At 39.0% G+C, this 18,963-nt stretch overlaps 1 protein-coding gene across 1 annotated transcript; it reads left to right on the top strand.

Annotated features, from left to right (window-relative positions):
• Positions 1 to 8,131: 8,131 nt before the first annotated feature.
• LOC139143453 (uncharacterized) lies at positions 8,132 to 18,570 on the top strand. The gene is made up of 5 exons (XM_070713783.1): positions 8,132 to 8,284; positions 10,953 to 11,007; positions 14,831 to 14,974; positions 16,452 to 16,767; positions 18,242 to 18,570. Exons 1-5 carry the CDS (start codon positions 8,232 to 8,234, stop codon positions 18,553 to 18,555), a joined length of 882 nt encoding a protein of 293 aa, XP_070569884.1. The 5' UTR covers positions 8,132 to 8,231; the 3' UTR covers positions 18,556 to 18,570.
• Positions 18,571 to 18,963: the final 393 nt, after the last annotated feature.

Below are 18,963 nucleotides of genomic sequence, written 5' to 3'. Positions count from 1 at the left end.
CCTACCTATGCAACCGCTACATGTGTACTGTTTGGTGTTAGCTTAAATTTTAGTGCGGACTAGAATTCATTTGGTGTGTGCCAAAATAATATTGCATGTTGAACACAATTGAGCTGCGCTGGCAATGCAAATGTTGTGCATTTCCGTATACTTTAGCAAAAACAAGTAAATTAAATTGTTTAATGGAACAAAATTTTGATTGTTTAGTCAAAAGTCAAAGCTTTGTGCCTATCATGTATTAGGGGAACGTTTCGAAAAAAAGCGACACAATGCAAAGAAAGAGTAAAGATATGCCGGACTTCGATATGCGTGCTCGATTTCCTACCAGGATTTGTTCGAAATTATTCAAGGGCGGAATATTGAATCACAATGTTTGAATTTTGAATTTTATGACCTCATGGCAGAGTAGCTTAAAATGTCCAATTTCTTTTAGATGTAATACATTTCATTTAGGTCGTTAATTGTGGTTACATTATGTGTGTTGCAATGCGCATGCACCTAACGTTCCGTTAACATCTGGAGAAACGTTTCACCGTTAGGGACCGTTCAGTTTTTTCGGCCGGGGGGCGGCAAAATCGAGGGGGGGGGTCCATCGTAATTTTGGAATCCGCGAAGGGGGGTCATCGCTTTTTCACTGGTAGGAAAGTGGGGGTCACTACATTTTCAAAAACATAATACCTACAATAAAGTTCACTTTATGCCATGGCCATGATCGACCCTCTTTACCGGCGGGTCGCCTTTGGCAGCCAACTACAATAAAGTTTACTCTACGTGTGGCCCATGACCCTCGTTACCGGCAGGCCGGGACTTTGCCAACCCACTACAATAAGCAGCGGGCTGCCTTCGGCGGCCAACTCATATTACAGTAGTATCTGGTCAGGTGCCTATCTCATCTTTGAAAGACCATTTATATGCTCGCGACTTGAATGGTAGCACTGAAACAAAAAGGGGAATTTGCATAATAGTGTGATGGACATGTTGTCTATGGAAATGAAGTTAAAAATTGCCTTACAGTTGTCCTAATTAACAGACTTTTGCATGGATGTTGCTGAGAAGTTTGTGCACTGGCATCTCTGCTACACGAATAAAGTGCGCCGCGTACCGGAGTTCAAATCCAAACCGTGCGGGTAAATTTGACATATGGGTTTTGGTTATTTTTCAGCCGTGGGGGGGGATCATCATTTTTTTCGTCTGACAAAGGGGGGGTCATCTTTTTTCACGAAAAATGCAGGGGGTCTATATTTTTTTGAATACCGGCGACAAGATTTTGCCGCCCAACCCCGGCCGTAAAAACTGAACGGTCCCTTACATGGATGTCATACCCACATCGATATGTACACCAAACGTTCATAATTTTTTAACTTCGCGTATTGTCGCTAAAGGAGCCTGCAATATGTTCTCGCTACCGGGTCAGTGATTTAATATATATTTATCATGTCGATAGAGTCACGGTGCCTCTAGAAATAGCGATGGTTCGAGTGCCAAAACAGGTAAACGATGTGAAAATTAAAGATATACGGAAGGCAACGATTGGAGTGTGTCACGTGGCTGTATCAGACACTTTTATCAAACCACAATTTGTTTAGAGAAATTCAGCAATTTCAAACTAAGCTTATACATGGCGAGTCTGGGCTTCCATCAACCTTCAGTGTTTCATTTCAAATAAAATTTGTTTTCTTACACCTGACAGGGAAAATAAATGAAATATGCCTGTGCCTAGCCTTGTGTTAATATTGATTACATGTGGCCACTGAGAACTCCGGCGATCAATACATGTCCATATTGAAAGTTTGAAGAAAATCACAAGTACCACTGTGCGCGTCAAACACAGCACAAACGAACTAGCTGTTCAAATATAGTATCTAAACAGTAGCATACAGTGCCATTTTAAAGATAATGTGTGGTGAATTTTTCAGTAACTGTCTACAAGCGTTCTGCACGCTTTTATATCCATGACTCAGAAACCAAAACTTATTAAAATAGAACGCGCCGCGGGGGGAGATATTCGGATTCTCAAATTTTTACAATTTCATTCTGATCTATCACTTGTTGGGACTCATTTTAAAGATCTTGGAGTCAGAAAAATTTTCCCATTCTTAGTTTTTCCAAAATCTATTTTTTTTTATTTTCCCTATAAAGTTAACAGAGGGATGGCAGCCATTTTGAATTTCAAATATCGATAAATATCAAGTAGAGCGTTTCTCGAGTAGCACACTTTGCACGGTGACCAATGATTTCCATACCTGATTTGAAAGTTTCATCGAGGAAAGTTTGAGCAAAAGTACACTACCTTAAGTTGGAAAGGGAATTGGTTCTGTTGTTTGAAGGTCGTGCGCATCGCAATCCCTGACAAAATCGTACTCTCCTTTTTGGTGGATTTTTTCAAGCTAGTGAACGAAGCTTACGAACTCAAGGTAGAATGATCCCCTGGGGTATAAATTAGGACTCTAAACACTTTAGGATAATTTTCCTGTCTACTACTTGTGCGGACTCTAAGCTCATGGAGTAAATAAAATTTTTACCGGTGATGTAATGTTTCTCCATGGAGTCAATACAGGGAAGGCGACTGCTTTGAATTTCAAGGGGCGGTAAATATCAGGTCATTTGTTTTATCTAGTACAAAATTTTGCAGTGAGACTGGCCCTTGATTTTTATTCTTAATATCGAAAGGGAATCATGGTTGAAATGGTTAGAAGTCTCCTTAACCCTTTCACCCCCAGTTCCCTGTATACGGGTCCAACTTTACCATAGAAGACAATGGATTTGGGACAAACCATGGTGGTGAAAGGGTTAAGGGAAGTTTCAACAAAAGTTTTAAGATTCATTCCACGTGCATCGGGAGTGACTGCAATCTCCACTACCAGCTACATATTTCGGCCACTCTCGGGGCTGTTAATTTTTTGACAATGATAATATTATTGTTATCTCATATTATATGTTAAATAATTCTCTGTCCGGATCCGCCAGCGTATGGAATTAATTATCTCGGCTGTCTCAACTTCATCCTGCTGCCTCTCAGCAAACCATACGTCATACCTACAAAATCTTCGGGCATTTTTATCACAGGTGACAGTTGATCTGTAAATTAATCTACACAAGCCACGGCTGTAAGCTGTAAGTTTTCAGCCGCGCAGTAAGTTGAAAATCTTTTCAAAAGTACTCTCAGGAAAATGCACAGCATTAAGCATGAGGAAAATTCAACTTCTGAACAATATCCAATGTCGAAAAGGCGAGTCCCATCATCTTAGTGATAATAATGTTGGACAGCTGAGTGTAATCCCGTTGCAGCAAAGTCTTTCTACGAACTTGACGCAACCTCGGATCTGTTGCGTAAGTCGCTGAATTCGCCGAAATATTAACGCGACAGGTGTAGAATTACCACGGCTATACGCAAAACAGTTGTGTCTCCGTGCTTGGCGATGCTTTTACTCACATAATAAATGAACATTTACGTAGTACGCACCTCGAAGAGGTTTCAAGGTTTGCTCAGATGTTCCCAAAGGAAACTTTAACCATTCTATTTTCAAATCAAGGATAGAAATTATGGAGTCGCGGATATCTAATTTTGGTACTGGAGTAACAGATTAAATTACTTCAAATTTATCTATTTTTGAAATGGCCGCTATCCCCATGTTAACTCTATGGAGAAAATAAATTGTCGACTTTCACAAAAATACGACGATAAAAATTTTATTACGCTAAGAGCCTTAAATGAGCCCACACAAGTGGTAGGGTGGGAAAGATTGATGAAAATTTGAGGACCGACTATCTGTCCCCGAGAAACACTCTACCGTAAGAGAACGAACAGAATTGATAGTTAATCGTTCCACGACCCTCCCAAACAGAATCATCAAAGTTTCAGGTCAAATCTCCGTAAATGAGAAAAAGTTTGAACACTTGCCGCTGTAAAATGACAATTTTAAGCTCGTACGAAAATTTATGAATTATTTTATTTTTATTTTATTTATTTATTCAGCTTTGACATAAAGTCAGGATGAGTCGCACAGGTGACTAACACCTATACAAAAGCAACCCTCCGATAAAGCACACATTTAACAAGTTACACATACAAAATTAAAAACAGAAAAGACAAACACAGAATATAACAATAAAAAAATATACAAAAAATTTCAAAACAGAACAAAACAAAACAAAACAAAACAGAGAAATTAACAGAGACGGCAATTTTTACAGTGGCACTTTCCCACCCAAGTACAAGTGTTATCAGGATAAAATTTATTGTTAAAATAGACTTGTATGACCTAACACTTGTTGAAGATTTGCCATGAAAGGGCATAACACTCCACAAGTAAAAAGCTTATACGCTTATCAAAATGTACCCTCCCATACGACGTTCTGTCATCAATTGAGAGGTACAGCGCACTGTAGAGCACACTTAAATGGACACACCTTGAGTTTTCGGTAAAACCAAACAGTCAACCACCGAAACGGTGTCCTTTGATCATCTTTGAAGTGTTGTTTTTTTTAAAACTTTGTTTACAGTTTTTTCTCTTTCTACCAAAAAAAAAACTATTGAAAATAGATGATTTCGCCATTCAATCCGTATTGTTAGCACCGTTGATGATCGGAATTGAATCAAATTCGGACAGAAATTCAATTGTCGACAACACTGAGAAATCCATGTCTCACAACATACAAGCTGCCTTGACCAGCTCCTGAAAGTCATGAAACCCCAACATATACACTATGGGTGCATATTTTTTGCAGTATACAGGCAGCCCCAGTCACAGTGACGTCATTGACAATTACCATTTGATGTTATGTTTAATGAAAATATTAACAAACTACGACGGCAACAACATCGGCGTTGGAAATGTTGATTGTATTTTATTTTTGAGAGCCGAAACTGACTGATTTGGAAGTCAGTAATTGAATCCAACTGGACACGAAGAAAACAGTGCGGTTTGTAGCCGTGGTAATTCTGCACCTGCCGTGTTACTATTTCGGCGAATTTAGCGACTTACGCAACAGAACCGAGGTTGCGTCAAGTTCGTAGAAAGACTTTGCCGCTATCGATTACACTCAGCTGTCCAATGCTATTATCAGTTAGCTGATACAGTATGGAACTCGCCTTGTCGCAATTGGATATTGCTCAGAAGTTGAATTTTCCATTTTTTCTGTGTTTGTCATCAGGAAAAATGTTTATGACCAGAAAAACGAGTCAGGTATGGTATGATTTTCTCAGGGATTGTGATACTCAATTAAAAAGCACGACGTTCAAACAACAGAACCAATTCCCTTTCCAACTTAAGGAAGTATGCGCCTCGGATGGGAAAGACTTAAAATTTTGCTCAAACTTTCCTAAGTGTAACTTTCAAACACACTCTTACCAAATCAAGTGTAAAAATCAGTGGTCACCGTGCAGAGTGTGGTACTGGAGAAACACTCTACCTGATATTTATCGATACTTGAAATTCAAAATGGCTGCCATCCCTCTGTTAACTCATGGAGTAACATAAACAGAGTGGCAACACTTGCATGCCTTTTGTTCCATGGTCGTCTCGGTAGACTATTGGCTTTTTCATATTAAAATGAGCTTAAAAGGTGTTAAACTTTTTGGAGGCTTGGTTTGTGGTTGATAATTACACGAGATTATGCGAAAAATACGACGAGATGGCATCGTACTGCCAGTCGCGTAGCAACTATAGTTACTTTGTGAGCTCTCAGGCCAGAAACACTGCCTCACGCCAATCAAAACATAACACGCAGCAGTTTCATAAACATGTCCTTTCTTGGCGCACGTGTAAAAGACGGTATGACTAACCCGTAAACCATTGAGTAAAACCAGACAGTATCGATAAAAGACTTTCAAATTTGGTTCAAACACACTCATTATATATTCATAAAAATATTAGAGGAATTTTAAAACGGTAAAACCCACTTTCCTGAAGCTCAAAACATTCCCGTTTTCGCCAGCACATCAATTCCGATCAGCACCACACGACAACAACAACACAAGCTTTGTCGAACATACTTTCGCTTAACAATTGGTGAAAATCCGAAAATTACCGAAGGGTGCATGGTCGGCACTCTTCGGAAAAGAGAGCCAAGAGCTTCGTGAGGCGAGGCAAACATGGATTGCTTACGTAACCGCTTCACGCCTTAAACAATAGCTGTTGCCACTCTGTCTATGATATTACTCTGTGGTTAACTCTATTGGGAAAATAAATTTTTGGATTTTCAAAAACCTAAAACGGTGAAAATTTTTCTTATGCAAGAGCTTTAAAATGTGCCCCCAAAAGTGATAAATCTGAAAGAATTGTAAAAATCTGAGAGTCCGAATATATGTCCCGATGAGCATTCTACTTTAAAAAGTTTGCTTTCTGAATCATGGACATAAAAGCGTGCAGAATGCTTGTAATAGGCAGTTACTGACAAATTCACCACACATAATCTTTCAAATGCCACTGTATACTACTGTTTAGATGCTGTGTTCCATCAGCTAGTTCACTTATCCTACGTTATACGTGCACAGTGGTACTTATAGTTTTCTTCAAAGTTTCAGTATGGACATGTATTGATCGCTGGAGTTCTCAGTCGTCACATGTAATCAATATTAACACTCAGACCAGACCACATTGTTTATATTTGTCCCTGCCAGGTGTAAAGAATAAAATTATGATTGTTTCAAATATAACATTGAAGGTTGATGAAAGTTCAGACTTTCCATGTTTAAGCTTTAGTTTGAAATTGCTGAATTTCTCTAAACAAATTGTGGTTTGATAAAAGTGTCTGATATAGTCACGTGACACACTCAATCATTGCCTTCCGGTTGTCTTTAATTTTCACATCGTTTACTTGTTTTGGCACTCGAACCATCGCTATTTCTAGAGACACCGTGACTCTATCGACAGGTAAAATACGTATGAAATCACCGACCTGGTAGCGAGAACATATTGCAGGCTCCTTTAGCGACAATACGCGAAGTTGAAATTTAGGAACGTTTGCCGTACATATCGATACGGTTATGACATCCACGTAATGGTGAAATGTTTCACCAGATATTAACGGAACTTTGCGTGCATGCGCATTGCAACACACATAATGTAACCACAATTAACGACCTAAATGAAATGTATTACATCTAAACGAAATTGGACATTTAAGCTACTCTGCCACGAGGTCACAAACACCCTACTAAAAAATTTCAAAATCCAAGCATTGTGATTCAATATTCCGCCCTTGAATAATTTCGACCAAATCCTTGTAGGAAATCCAGAACGCATGTCGAAGTCCGGCATATCTTTACTCTTAGCATTTTGCTTTCTTTGCATGTGTCGCTTTTTTTCGAAACTTTCCCCTAATACATGATAGGGACAAAGCTTTGACGTTTGACTAAACAATCAAAATATTGTTCCATTAAACAATTTAATTTACTTGTTTTGACGACAGTATTCGGAAATGCACCACGTTTGCATTGCCGGCGCAGCTCAATTGTGATCAATATGCGACATTAAATGTGTTTTTAGCACTCACCAAATGAATTCTAGTCCGCACTAAAATTTAAGCTAACACCAAACAGTACACATGTAGCGGTTGCATAGGTAGGTTGAATACTTTGACATGATTTTGAGATTGAAATCAGAAACTGTATTTCAAAAACAAAAGCGAAATGTTGAAATGACATCAAATTTTACAGCTGATGGGGAACTGTAAGTCTACAAACAAATGGTGCGGTTCTGAATGGTTCCAAGGCAAACAAGACTGCAGACGGATATAAGATAATCCGCATCCGAGGGAGTTCAACAGATGGCGATGCGCTTATTATTGCTTCAAAGTATTTTTCTCAATAATACTGTGTCGGTTCGTCGAATTTGGAAGTTATGTTTGTTTTAATTAGCAATGCTATATCCATTTTGATAAACTGCGCATGGCGTTGATTCGAATTACCAAATTTGGTAAATTTATCATATCTATACATCCGATAACGCTGATTAAGATTCACTTCTACCAATGATGTAGAGATACGGATGCCATTTTTAAATCCCAAATCCTCCCCCGACTAACATGAAGGCTAAATGTGTTGAACTTCAACCCCTACCCTCCAACCTCTTATCGTTCAAAGTATGAGCGCTTCCAAAGTTGTCGGATGGTATAAAAGTCGGCTGCCGTACCAACATAGTCACCAGAACGCCAGTTCATACAAGAGAGGCTGAATCAGACTCAGAGGTGATACTGGTTCAATACCTATTGAAGACTTGGATCTGAAAATGAAGATGATACTGTGGCTGTTTGTTGCCGCTTCGATCGTCAGTGCAGCATGGTGAGTTCACTACGATGTTTCTCACATCGACAAGTTTGATGTCTTCGTCGCCAAAGTCCATTGAGTGGACCCTTACTAGTGTTTTCCAACATTTTTGCCGCATGCCATGAACCAGTAGTTTTTCTTTTGTTGACGAAATCGAATGTTTCCCGACAGGGTATAAATCTGACCGGGTTTGTTGATTTACTTTGCGCCGACGTATGACACAGTATGTTCAAAGCAATGAGAGCACGAAAATGGTCGTCCCAGCCAAAAAGTATAACTTATCATGTTCGGTAGGCGGTAAATGACCCATCAACTTCAACAATAACGCCGATACACTGACTTGACCCAAAGCAAATCGCAAGCAGGTGGCACTTTAGATCATTTAGTTTCTTTGATAAATTTAGGGATTAGAATACCGTGCTCTGCTCTCACACTCCCTGTTCTGCTATTTTTAACCTTCATGTGTGTACAAGCGGTTTATGAAATTTATTGTCTATTTGAGAAAGAACTCGCCGTCAGATCTCAGCGAAGTACCACTGTAATAGTTCCTGTAGTTTGTTCAAACACTCGCAGTTTTGATTTGTAAATTCCTGCAAAAGAGCTTAGAAAAAAATAAAGAAAGAAAAGGAATGAGTGGATACGAGAGGACATTGAATGTTCAGGGGTACTTAATAAAGCTGACGCTGGTGTTTCCAGAATACGTTGTTGAGGTAACGATGTTGCGCGTACCTAGTTTTCTGATATATCTGTATGTTGTCCGCAAGTCTGTTTTTCAGTGACGTCGTCTAGTATTCTCACATTCCTGGCCACTGGGAGTGTGGGATCGACGGTGTGGGAAAAATCGATCCCACACTCTCAGAAACCGTCCCACACTCTGCAGTATATAATACACGAGCTCTGATAGGATTATAAATAGCCTTTTGTTCAACGCTCAAAATATTATCCAATGGCACGATGAGTAACAAACTGACCGGAACTAAAAAGTAAGCAGGTCAGAGTACGGGGGCAGACGACAGCATTGTCATGATTTTGGATAACGTTGTACGTTGTTTGTGACCCCAGGATGGTGACAGACTCACAAAAAACGGGCAGAATTTCCAAATATTACTGGTGGACATAGGCTACTTGGAACATATGGCTAATTTATTTTTTCTGTTGGACATCTCGTCCGTAGCAGAAGTTGAAGTATCGGCAGCATAACTCACCACAGAGTTCGCGTGTAATTGACACAGAATACTGTAGATGGCCACGAAGTAGGATAGTCGCCTATACAGTGAAACATTCAATGTTTCCAGTATGAATTTAACGCATTTTGTGTTCATGTGAGAAAAAGGAATCTCACACACCAAGGACCTGGGATCAGATATCCCTAACGAGTGTGAGAAATATGATCCCAGGTCCTTGGGGTGTGAGATTCTGTTAGTCTCTATGGTTTGAACCACGGTCCCTTTGTCACAGAGGGACCTTGTTCACACTTCTGTTTAAAATGATGATAATATTTTCGCACAAGTGTGACGGATAACAGGATGACGGCTTCACCGGTAGCTTTTGTGACCGCCGGGCAGCACGAATTCCGTAGAAACTTGCAAAACGAAATTACAGGTCTACTGTTGACGACCACAGAACGTGTCCGATAATCCGGAAGCACTTTCTCTACAGTGAACAGGTGCAGCAAACGAAGCTGATCTTGCTAAAAGGCGTTCGTGCGCAGATCTTCAGAGGGTGGACAAAAACTAATTATCAGGCAGGGTGAAAAGGCAGTCGGCGGGGGGGAATTTCTGGCAGTGGGTACGGGAAAATAGGTAGAGGGAAGGAAATGCCGTTGTTGATTGAACTTCAGGGTAGATTAAGCGCCTAACTTAATGGGGAGCAATGTCCATAGGTTGAAATGATAAGTATAACCTTGTTAGTTCGGTAGCTTTACAATGAAGACGGGTGTATAGTACATCCATAGACTAGACGAACGCACACCGGGTGATAGATAAATAGTTCATTTGGGAATATGTATATCTAGTGGGCAATGGGGAACTTTCAGTGGTGGGGAGAAGGGAGAGGACAGACCATAGATACTTGGAGGGCTGTGGGGTATCATAATTCGGGGCAAATTTTCCGCATATGCCGGTGGGAGGGCAGTTACAAACAGCCCCACTTTCTCCTCCAAATTTTAACAAGGTCAAGGTCGAAAATATGTAAAATTAGTATACCAGCCTTCGAAACATGTTTTGTGATGATTTTGTTTAATTGCCCAAATTCACCAGTTGACTGCACCTGCATGAACGCTATGAATGATGTCATCTATTGCAACAATGAGTAACAGGATTTTGCGTGCGGAACTTTGCTTCAATAAAACCCACGATTCTTGTATTTGGACAGCAAATCTTATCAAAGTTAATAGAGCATAAGTCTTTCACTTTCGAGGCGCATACGTAACGGTATAGTTACTGTACTTTCCATTGACTGTCAAACGTTTTCTATTCCTCTGAGTAGTTCAGGTCATGAATCATAATATTTGTCAAATATTGGATGTGTTTCATGTGGCTTGTCAGTCATAATATTTACACATGGTGCACCTTGGTGATATTTTCTCTATGTGTCTGCATGTAGACAGAAAGAAACAGTTCAACGGAACACAGACAACTTACTTCGCTACCTATTTACGACCTGTACACTGTTTCCTTTGCAGGGGAGATTGCAGCGTTGGTGTGAACCAAGAGTGCACGTTGAGTTTCCAAGATGCGGTAAGTGTAATCATGATTTTGTCCATTGCTTCTTCCTACTGAGGAGGCATTGTGGCAGACTCATGATCTGACGGCAGCGAGTTAGAGACCCAGGTAGAGCCAGGGCAGCTGACTCGCTGTCCGATGATGATGAATCCAAGACCAATATATGGACAGGATATCGACTCAATGTTTAATGCGTCGTCGTAAATGAGGAGCCCCTTTACGGCAACAGCATGGCGCTACCCGTAATTGCTTAGGTCCGCTGAGTGGAAATCATGCTCTGGCTCGCGAGAATGCAGCGGATGGTGAGTTCGAGACTAGAATTTGGTGTTCCCTCCTTGAACAAGGCACTTAACCTCTCATTACAATGTATTTGCTTCATTGGGTCAGGTGCCGCCAACTAAGCTGTTCGTGCAAAAAGGTGTTCGTGCGAAGTTCTTCAGCGGGCGGGCAAATTTCAAAACTAATCAGCGGGCGGGGAGAAAATATCGATATTTACTGTGGGCGGGGAAGAAATTTCATTACTTTCAGCGGGCGGGGAGAAAATTTTTGACAGTGGGCACCGGAAAATACGTAGAGGGAGGGGAAAGCGGCGTGGTTGATAGAACTTGAGGAGAAATTAAGCGCCTAACTTAGAGGGGAGCAATGTTCCAAGTATACTGCTAACTACTGGCATGGTTTTGTGTTGATCTGGGTTGCCTAGTCGGCATATAGTTGGCAATGGGGAATTTTAGTAGTGGGGAGAGGGCAGCGGGGAGCTTGAATTGTTGTGGGGAGCGGGGAGCGGGCAGACTGTAGATACCGGAGGGCAGTGGGCATCAAAATTCAGCGGGAGGGCACATTTTCAGTGTATGCCAGTGGGAGGGCAGTTACGAACAGCTCTCACTTTCCCCTCCAAATTTTAGGTCAAGGTCAAAAATAAGAAAAATCGGTATATCAGCCTTCAAAACATGTTTTGTGATGATTTTGCGAAATTCATGAAATTTACCAGTTGGCGGCACCTGATTGGGTAATGGGTAGTAGAAAACTAACATCCCTTAATTGGGATTTGCCTTTTTGATGATGGCTCGGGTATAAATGACAAAAAAGAAAACAATACAAGGATTTCACCACAATTTTTACACATCTGACAGAAGACAACCCTAGGATCAGAAGTATGAAGTTTCATAGTACTCCAACAAATACTTTGGGAGAAAATGATTTTTTGACCAAAAATGGGAAAAATTACTCCAAAAATACAAATATGAAAATTTCACCACAATTTGAAAAATTTGACAGGGGGCCAACCCTAGGATCATGCATACCGAATTTGAATGCAATGGGACAAGCGCTTTCAGAGAAGTAGATTTTTGACCCAAAACGGGAAAAATTGCCCCAAAAATGCAACTATCAAAATTTAACCACAATTTGAACAAATGTAACTAAAGTCACCATAAAGAACCTGCATACCAAGTTTCAACAAATCTGGCCTGTGGTTACAGAGTTTCAGCAATTTGCAGGATTTTCCTTTATTTACCTCATTTGCATTTTTTTGACATTGACATGTCCATTTGAACAAATTCACATCTCCACCCTAGGGTGCACCTGTACACCAAATTATAAGATGGTAGGTGCTGCGGTTTAGGAGTTTTTGATGTGGACGGACATACATCCACACATACATACATGCATGCATGCATGCATGCATGCATGCATGCATACATACATACATACATACATACATACATACATACATACATACATACATACATACATACATACATACATACATACATACATACATACATACATACATACATACATACATACATACATACATACATACATACATACATACATACATACAGACAGACAGACAGACAGACAGACAGACAGACAGACAGACGCCGCCGACCTACCGTATAAGCTCTCTTTGGTATATGTACTATACCAAATGTGAGCTAAAAAGGAAAAATATAAACAATCTTAACAATGGACGTCACTAGTGTCATTCATAAGTTCTCAGTGTGACGATGTAACCCACGCCTTTGTGTAAGTCCACGCAAACATCCGGCACCAAAAGTCGCTATGCACGTACAAAAACATTACGATACTTTTCCAGACTACAAAGCCACCATTTTTTTTATTAAATTATGCAATTCATGACAACCGTCGTAAGTAGCTGACAGAGATAAAACAAACTTTTGATTCGCATGTGGAGCTCTTGACACATATATTATATTGCTCTCGAAATATAATGACTCACAAAAGCGATACCATTGAATGATGTTTGCATTCTTAAGATATTACGTGCCTCAAAATTGGAAGACTTAAACTTTTGCTAAACTTCCCATGTAGGAATCTTCAAAGCGCCCCTTTCTAAATTAGGGATAAAAACGGGGTGTCACTGTGCACAATTTTCTACTAGAGAAACAAATTACCCCTTCTGGACATTTGAAATTCAAAGTTGCAGCGATCCCTATGTTAACACCACTGAGGAAAATTAAATTTTGGAATTTTACAAGAATAAACTGTTAAAAACTTCAGTAACTCCATGATTCAAAATGTGCTTGAACAGGTGGCAGACCCAAATGTATTGTTAAAGTTTGAGAGTCCCAATATCAGTCCCCGAGGCGAATTATAGCTCAACTTTGTCACAATTACGATCGATTTTTACTGTAACAGTCAGTGTTAGGTCTATACGTATCAGTGTCATCGTCTTACCTGCGGAACACGGATCCCCAATCTGATTAAAATCAGATGTGGAGTACCGCGATGTCTATACTTACGTGGTATTCTCTTGCTGTAGTGAGAGGCGACCCTGTAGTTGTCTATGGTAAAATAGTATGAAGTTCTTGAAACGATTGAAAGGTAACCGTTCTTCAGAGCGTTGTTTGAAGTATTTGATGAACGATTTAGTCGTAAAAATGAATATATGAATGAGTAATGAATGAATATATGAATGAGTAATGAATGAATATATGAATGAGTAATGAATAAATATATGAATGAGTAATGAATAATTATATGAATAAGTAATGAATGAATATATGAATGAGTAATGAATGAATATATGAATGAGTTATGAATGAATATATGAATGAGTAATGAATGAATATATGCGTGATTAATGAATGAATATATGCATGAGTAATGAATGAATATATGAATGAGTAATGAATGAATATATGAATGAGTAATGAATGAATATATGAATGAGTAATGAATGAATTTATGAATGATTAATGAATGAATATATAAATGAGTTAAGAATGAATATATGAATGAGTAATGAATTAATATATGAATGAGTAATGAATGAATATATGCGTAATTAATGAATGAATATATGCATGAGTAATGAATGAATATATGCATGAGTAATGAATGAATATATGAATGAGTAATGAATGAATATATGAATGAGTAATGAATGAATATATGAATGAGTAATGAATGAATATATGAATGAGTAATGAATGAATATATCAATGAGTTAAGAATGACTATATGAATGAGTAATGAATGAATATATGAATGAGTAATGAATGAATATATGAATGAGCAATGAATGAATATATAAATGAGTAATGAATGAATATATGAATGAGTAATGAATGAATATATGAATGAGTAATGAATGAATATATGAATGAGTAATGAATAAATATTGAATAAATGTTTGAATACTGTTCTTTTAAAATGGTGTCGCTCAAATGGTCAGAAGTAGAGTGAGTTTGGCGTCCTAGAATTTAGAATCATAAAAAAATATTTTGCTTCTTCGAAACAAAATTATTTACAAAACAAATATATATGTCATTTTTGTACAGTTTAAAAATTAATGTTATTTTTCTTGTTTTAGAACTTAACTGAAATAGAGGCTCGGTTGCGGATCGTTGAGAATATGAAGTTTAGTGACCCGCCAACTTGGGCAGAAGGAAAGGATCATGGGAACTTAGGAAGCTACACGGCAGGATCTCCAATATCAGTTTACGTGGAAGCCAAGGTAATCAATGACAATAGCGAGATTGATAAGTATAAAGCCCTGATCTCACTGGGGCAAACCACTAGGATTCATGAGGGGTGATCATAATATGATCATAAAATATCAACAAACAGTGTATATTTATAGAATTTTCATTTTTATGGAAAGCATTTTATTCTTAGATTTGCCGTTTACCGGGATAGATATGTGCGAAGTGTCGATTTGTTTTCTCTAAACTCTATCCGGCTGACTTTTACATTTTAGACCTCCTCTCCGAACATAAGATGGTCTCTCTCACTTCATGCGGGTCAATTTTATCTAAGATTGATATTTTTAAAATTACTTATTATAATTCTCTTTAATATGGAAACGAGTCATGTATTGATAAATCAAGTCTTATCGGTGCTGGCCAGTTGCTCTTCATCGAAACCCCTTTAGTAGTGTCTTTTGCAGTTTACTTACCAAAATATACCACCCAATCTTCAGAGCAATGTTTTGGATTTTCGTAATTAAGCCATATCGTCTTTGAAAATGTCTTTATTTCAATCCTTGACGATGATTCAGGCGCTTAGGTATGTGTGGGTGGCCATATTTGAGTTGCAAATCGAAAATTACTCAGTTGTTAAAATCCTTAAAAGTCGTGTTCATCGCCATTGTAAAACGTTTTATGGCCACGCATCGGTAAGCATGAGTTGCATTTGATTGCAGGCCATCGTATCGAAATAAATACAAAAAGATAGAGCCAATTGGGCTTAAACTTGTCGTCCATTTTGAATAACTCGGGTACGCAGGTCAAGTATTCCTGATTCGGTTCGGTGAGATTGAGATCTCTTCCTCGGCGAGAACGCAAACAGAAGGTGCTTTAATAAGCTTTCTGTTATGTAAAAACTCGATTTAAGATGTAGCGGGTTACATCAGTAGACGTTAGCTGCAACGTATGTCGGAATAAAATGTCGAAGATCTGGAATGATAATCAAAGATTTGACTAATATTGGCATGGAAAGAGAAATGCGAAATCTATTATTGCTTCAATTTTATCGGAAACATATTCGCGTCTTCTGCTTTGGCCTGCCGCTGAACAGCAAAAGCTAAATCGGCACTGTTTTTTATAACCTTTCTGTCACCTACGATATGTCAAAGTCTGCCACCTGGCAACAGAAATAAGTAAAACAATAATAAATCAAAGACCTCCCTTTATTAAAGCATTAAGTCCCAGGAAAATGTGCGCTGAATTCATGGGGGAAGTCGAAGGACACAAATTGAGAATTAATTTATGAAACATAATCCAAACAATAATTGAATTAAAGCGACTTTATTTTAGATCTGGTGTTACGGTCAAAATTTAGTCGGAAAGTTCAACATACGTAAGGCACTTTGGTACTCAGCGTCTGAGCATGAATACTTTTGTGTTGCGGCATGAACATTCTTTTCCTCGACAAATGACTCCCAACATTAAGTTTGGTGTTTAACACAAGTTTGGTCAATCTTGTCTTGAAAGGACTCGGAAGGTGGGGAAGTCACCTACAAGAAAATATCTGGGAGTTTCCCAGCGGGTGTCACGCTGGATGCAAAGACAGGAAAAATTTCTGGGGTAGCTCCCTACATCGATGCCTCGTTCAGTTTTGGTATCCGCGCATCCAACGAGCATGGGAGGTGTGCTGATGCTGTGTTCACTATGGATATTCGTGGATTGACTCTGTGCTCTGATGACGACGACTGTCTCAACGGTGGCAACTGCACGGTGGAGGACGATGGAGCTTACAACCAAGTTTGCAAATGCGCTGTGCCCTTCGGGGGCGATCGCTGTGAAGTCGGTGAGTTGTAACTTGATCAGGGATGGACCATTAGATTCTGGGGTGGTCAGGATGCCTATCAATAGGTATTTGCATAGGTGAAATGTGTACTGGTACTTCTGGTTTTTGAAAACGATTTTATATCGAAAAAAAATGCAATAGTACTGGAATTATTCATCTTCATGGTTTGGTTTACATCGATGTGATACGATAAACAAAGTGGCATCGCTTTTGTATTCGCAAAATTTGATGACACATTTAGTTTGGTAAATGTTCTGAGCTTGTTTCTCGATTTGTTCCCAACATCGGCGGTAGAGGGATTCTGTTACATACGTCGGGTAAGAGATTACTTGAATTCGAATTAAATTGTATCAAATCGAAAATACACAAAAACGATGACAAATGTCATTGTGTGAGGTGACTGAAGAGGGCCCTTGAGTTTAACACGGATGCTGGAAATGACGTTTTTGCACGCGGTCATCAATACCGACTCGAAAAGTCTGTCTATCTAGAACTATCGGACGACATTCAGGATCGTAGTTGCAACCGAAAAGACCGGGAACAAAGCATGTAAATATTTTGAACGAAAATACACCAAGAAATGGTAAATGGTTACTCAGTTTTCAATCTGCACAGACGTCTAATGACATTCAAACAGCGCCCTCATATCTCTGATCCGGGCAACGGATAGTTGAAATGCATGGTAAACAAACTCATTGCGTCTGATTTCCAACCCTATCTCCCAGAACGACTGTTTGGAACTGCGAGCATTAGATCTAGGATGGGTGGTCAAAAAAGAAAAAAAACCTGAAATCTTTAGCGCAAACATTGCTAAAATTTCTTTCGCAAATGTACTTAATTTTGCAGGCAAAATATTTACATGAAGGTCGCCAAATAATGAACTGCAGATTTAGAAAATTAATATGAATGCTGTGCAATATTGGGAAAAACGTTTTTCAAAGTTTGAAACGCCAAATAAATCTCAATTCAGCATCCTAACCACCCCTCCCTAGATCTAACGTTGCGTCTCTAAACCGTTTGTGTTCTCCCCATGTGCGCCATTGTGCACCTTGTTAAATTACCAAAACTATCAGAAGAGGTGTCCAGCGCGGTGATAAAAGTACGGTCATGTTCTGATATTCAGACATATCTCTGAACCATTCACACGTGACGTGTTTGCTTACTTACACAACACTGTCATTGAATTAGTTTTATATCTTCAGGGAGAATGGATCGAATGAAGATAGGCAACGTTCGTTTTTGTGTTCCAAAATGTGACATATATTTTCAGGTTGTTTGCACGAATATTGTCCACCAAAGAATTTCACTTTTCTCAGTTTCCAGTCAAAAAAAATTTCTTTTGTAAAAGCAGCATGACTCTGCATGTTTGTTTGCTTTTTGTTATGTTTTGTTTTGTTTTGGCTCTATATTTTTCGTTTTAGAGATGTTACCGTCTTCTACATATAAAGCTTGATTAACGATATTCTGCTTACAGATTGTTCTGCGAATGCTGTCGGTGTGGCCGACAGGGATATCATCAAAGATGCACAGTTCACGGCGTACGATACCTACAGTTCAAATCATCCATGGTATGGTCGTCTAAACTACGGAAATTATTGGAGGGCATCTTCTTCTTCTTCTTCTTGGCTTCAAGTGTCCTTCAACAAGCTGTATGAAGTTTACGCGATTGAAACCCAAGGATACAGCAGCTCGTATGGCGTGACTTCCTTCCGTCTAGCGTCCAGTGTCGATGGTAATACCTTCATGTACTACACTGAATCGAGCAGTTCATATAAGGTATGCATGTAACAAAAACGGTGATGTCAAAATGTTTCTCACTGTGCAATTTTCGCTCTAAAAAAATTATCGAACACACACATTTACATAATACATGAAGAAACATAACTTTTAAACTTATCCTCCATCCATAGCTAGTTACTTTGTCGCGTCGTTTTATTCGGGTTGCCGACAACAGCCTTGGCTTGTGTACATTTAAAATCTTTTCTGTCTGGAGAACATCACGATTTTTATGAGTAGGCAGCGCACGCTTACTTCAAAATCCCGAATTATTCTAAACGGTTATTTTTCAAGTCATTCGTTTTATTGGGTTTTTTGCCATTAATGTGACAAGGCTAACAATAATCAAATTCGTACAGTTCTTCATTTCACCCCATCCCTTACCATATGTATAAATATGCATATCCAACTATAGTCGTT

This window comes from Ptychodera flava, chromosome 11, assembly GCF_041260155.1.
Source record: "Ptychodera flava strain L36383 chromosome 11, AS_Pfla_20210202, whole genome shotgun sequence".
Lineage (NCBI taxonomy): Eukaryota > Metazoa > Hemichordata > Enteropneusta > Ptychoderidae > Ptychodera > Ptychodera flava.
The sequence above is the reverse complement of the archived record's forward strand: the minus strand, read 5'-3'. Positions and strand labels throughout refer to the sequence as shown.

Bases quoted from the DNA above. Each gene is read 5' to 3' on its own strand.
- LOC139143453 (XM_070713783.1), top strand. From the start codon at position 8,232: ATGAAGATGATACTGTGGCTGTTTGTTGCCGCTTCGATCGTCAGTGCA. The intron at 8,285-10,952 runs GTGAGTTCACTA...TTTCCTTTGCAG, and splicing joins TCGATCGTCAGTGCAGCATG to GGGAGATTGCAGCGTTGGTG. The intron at 16,768-18,241 runs GTGAGTTGTAAC...TTCTGCTTACAG, and splicing joins GGGCGATCGCTGTGAAGTCG to ATTGTTCTGCGAATGCTGTC.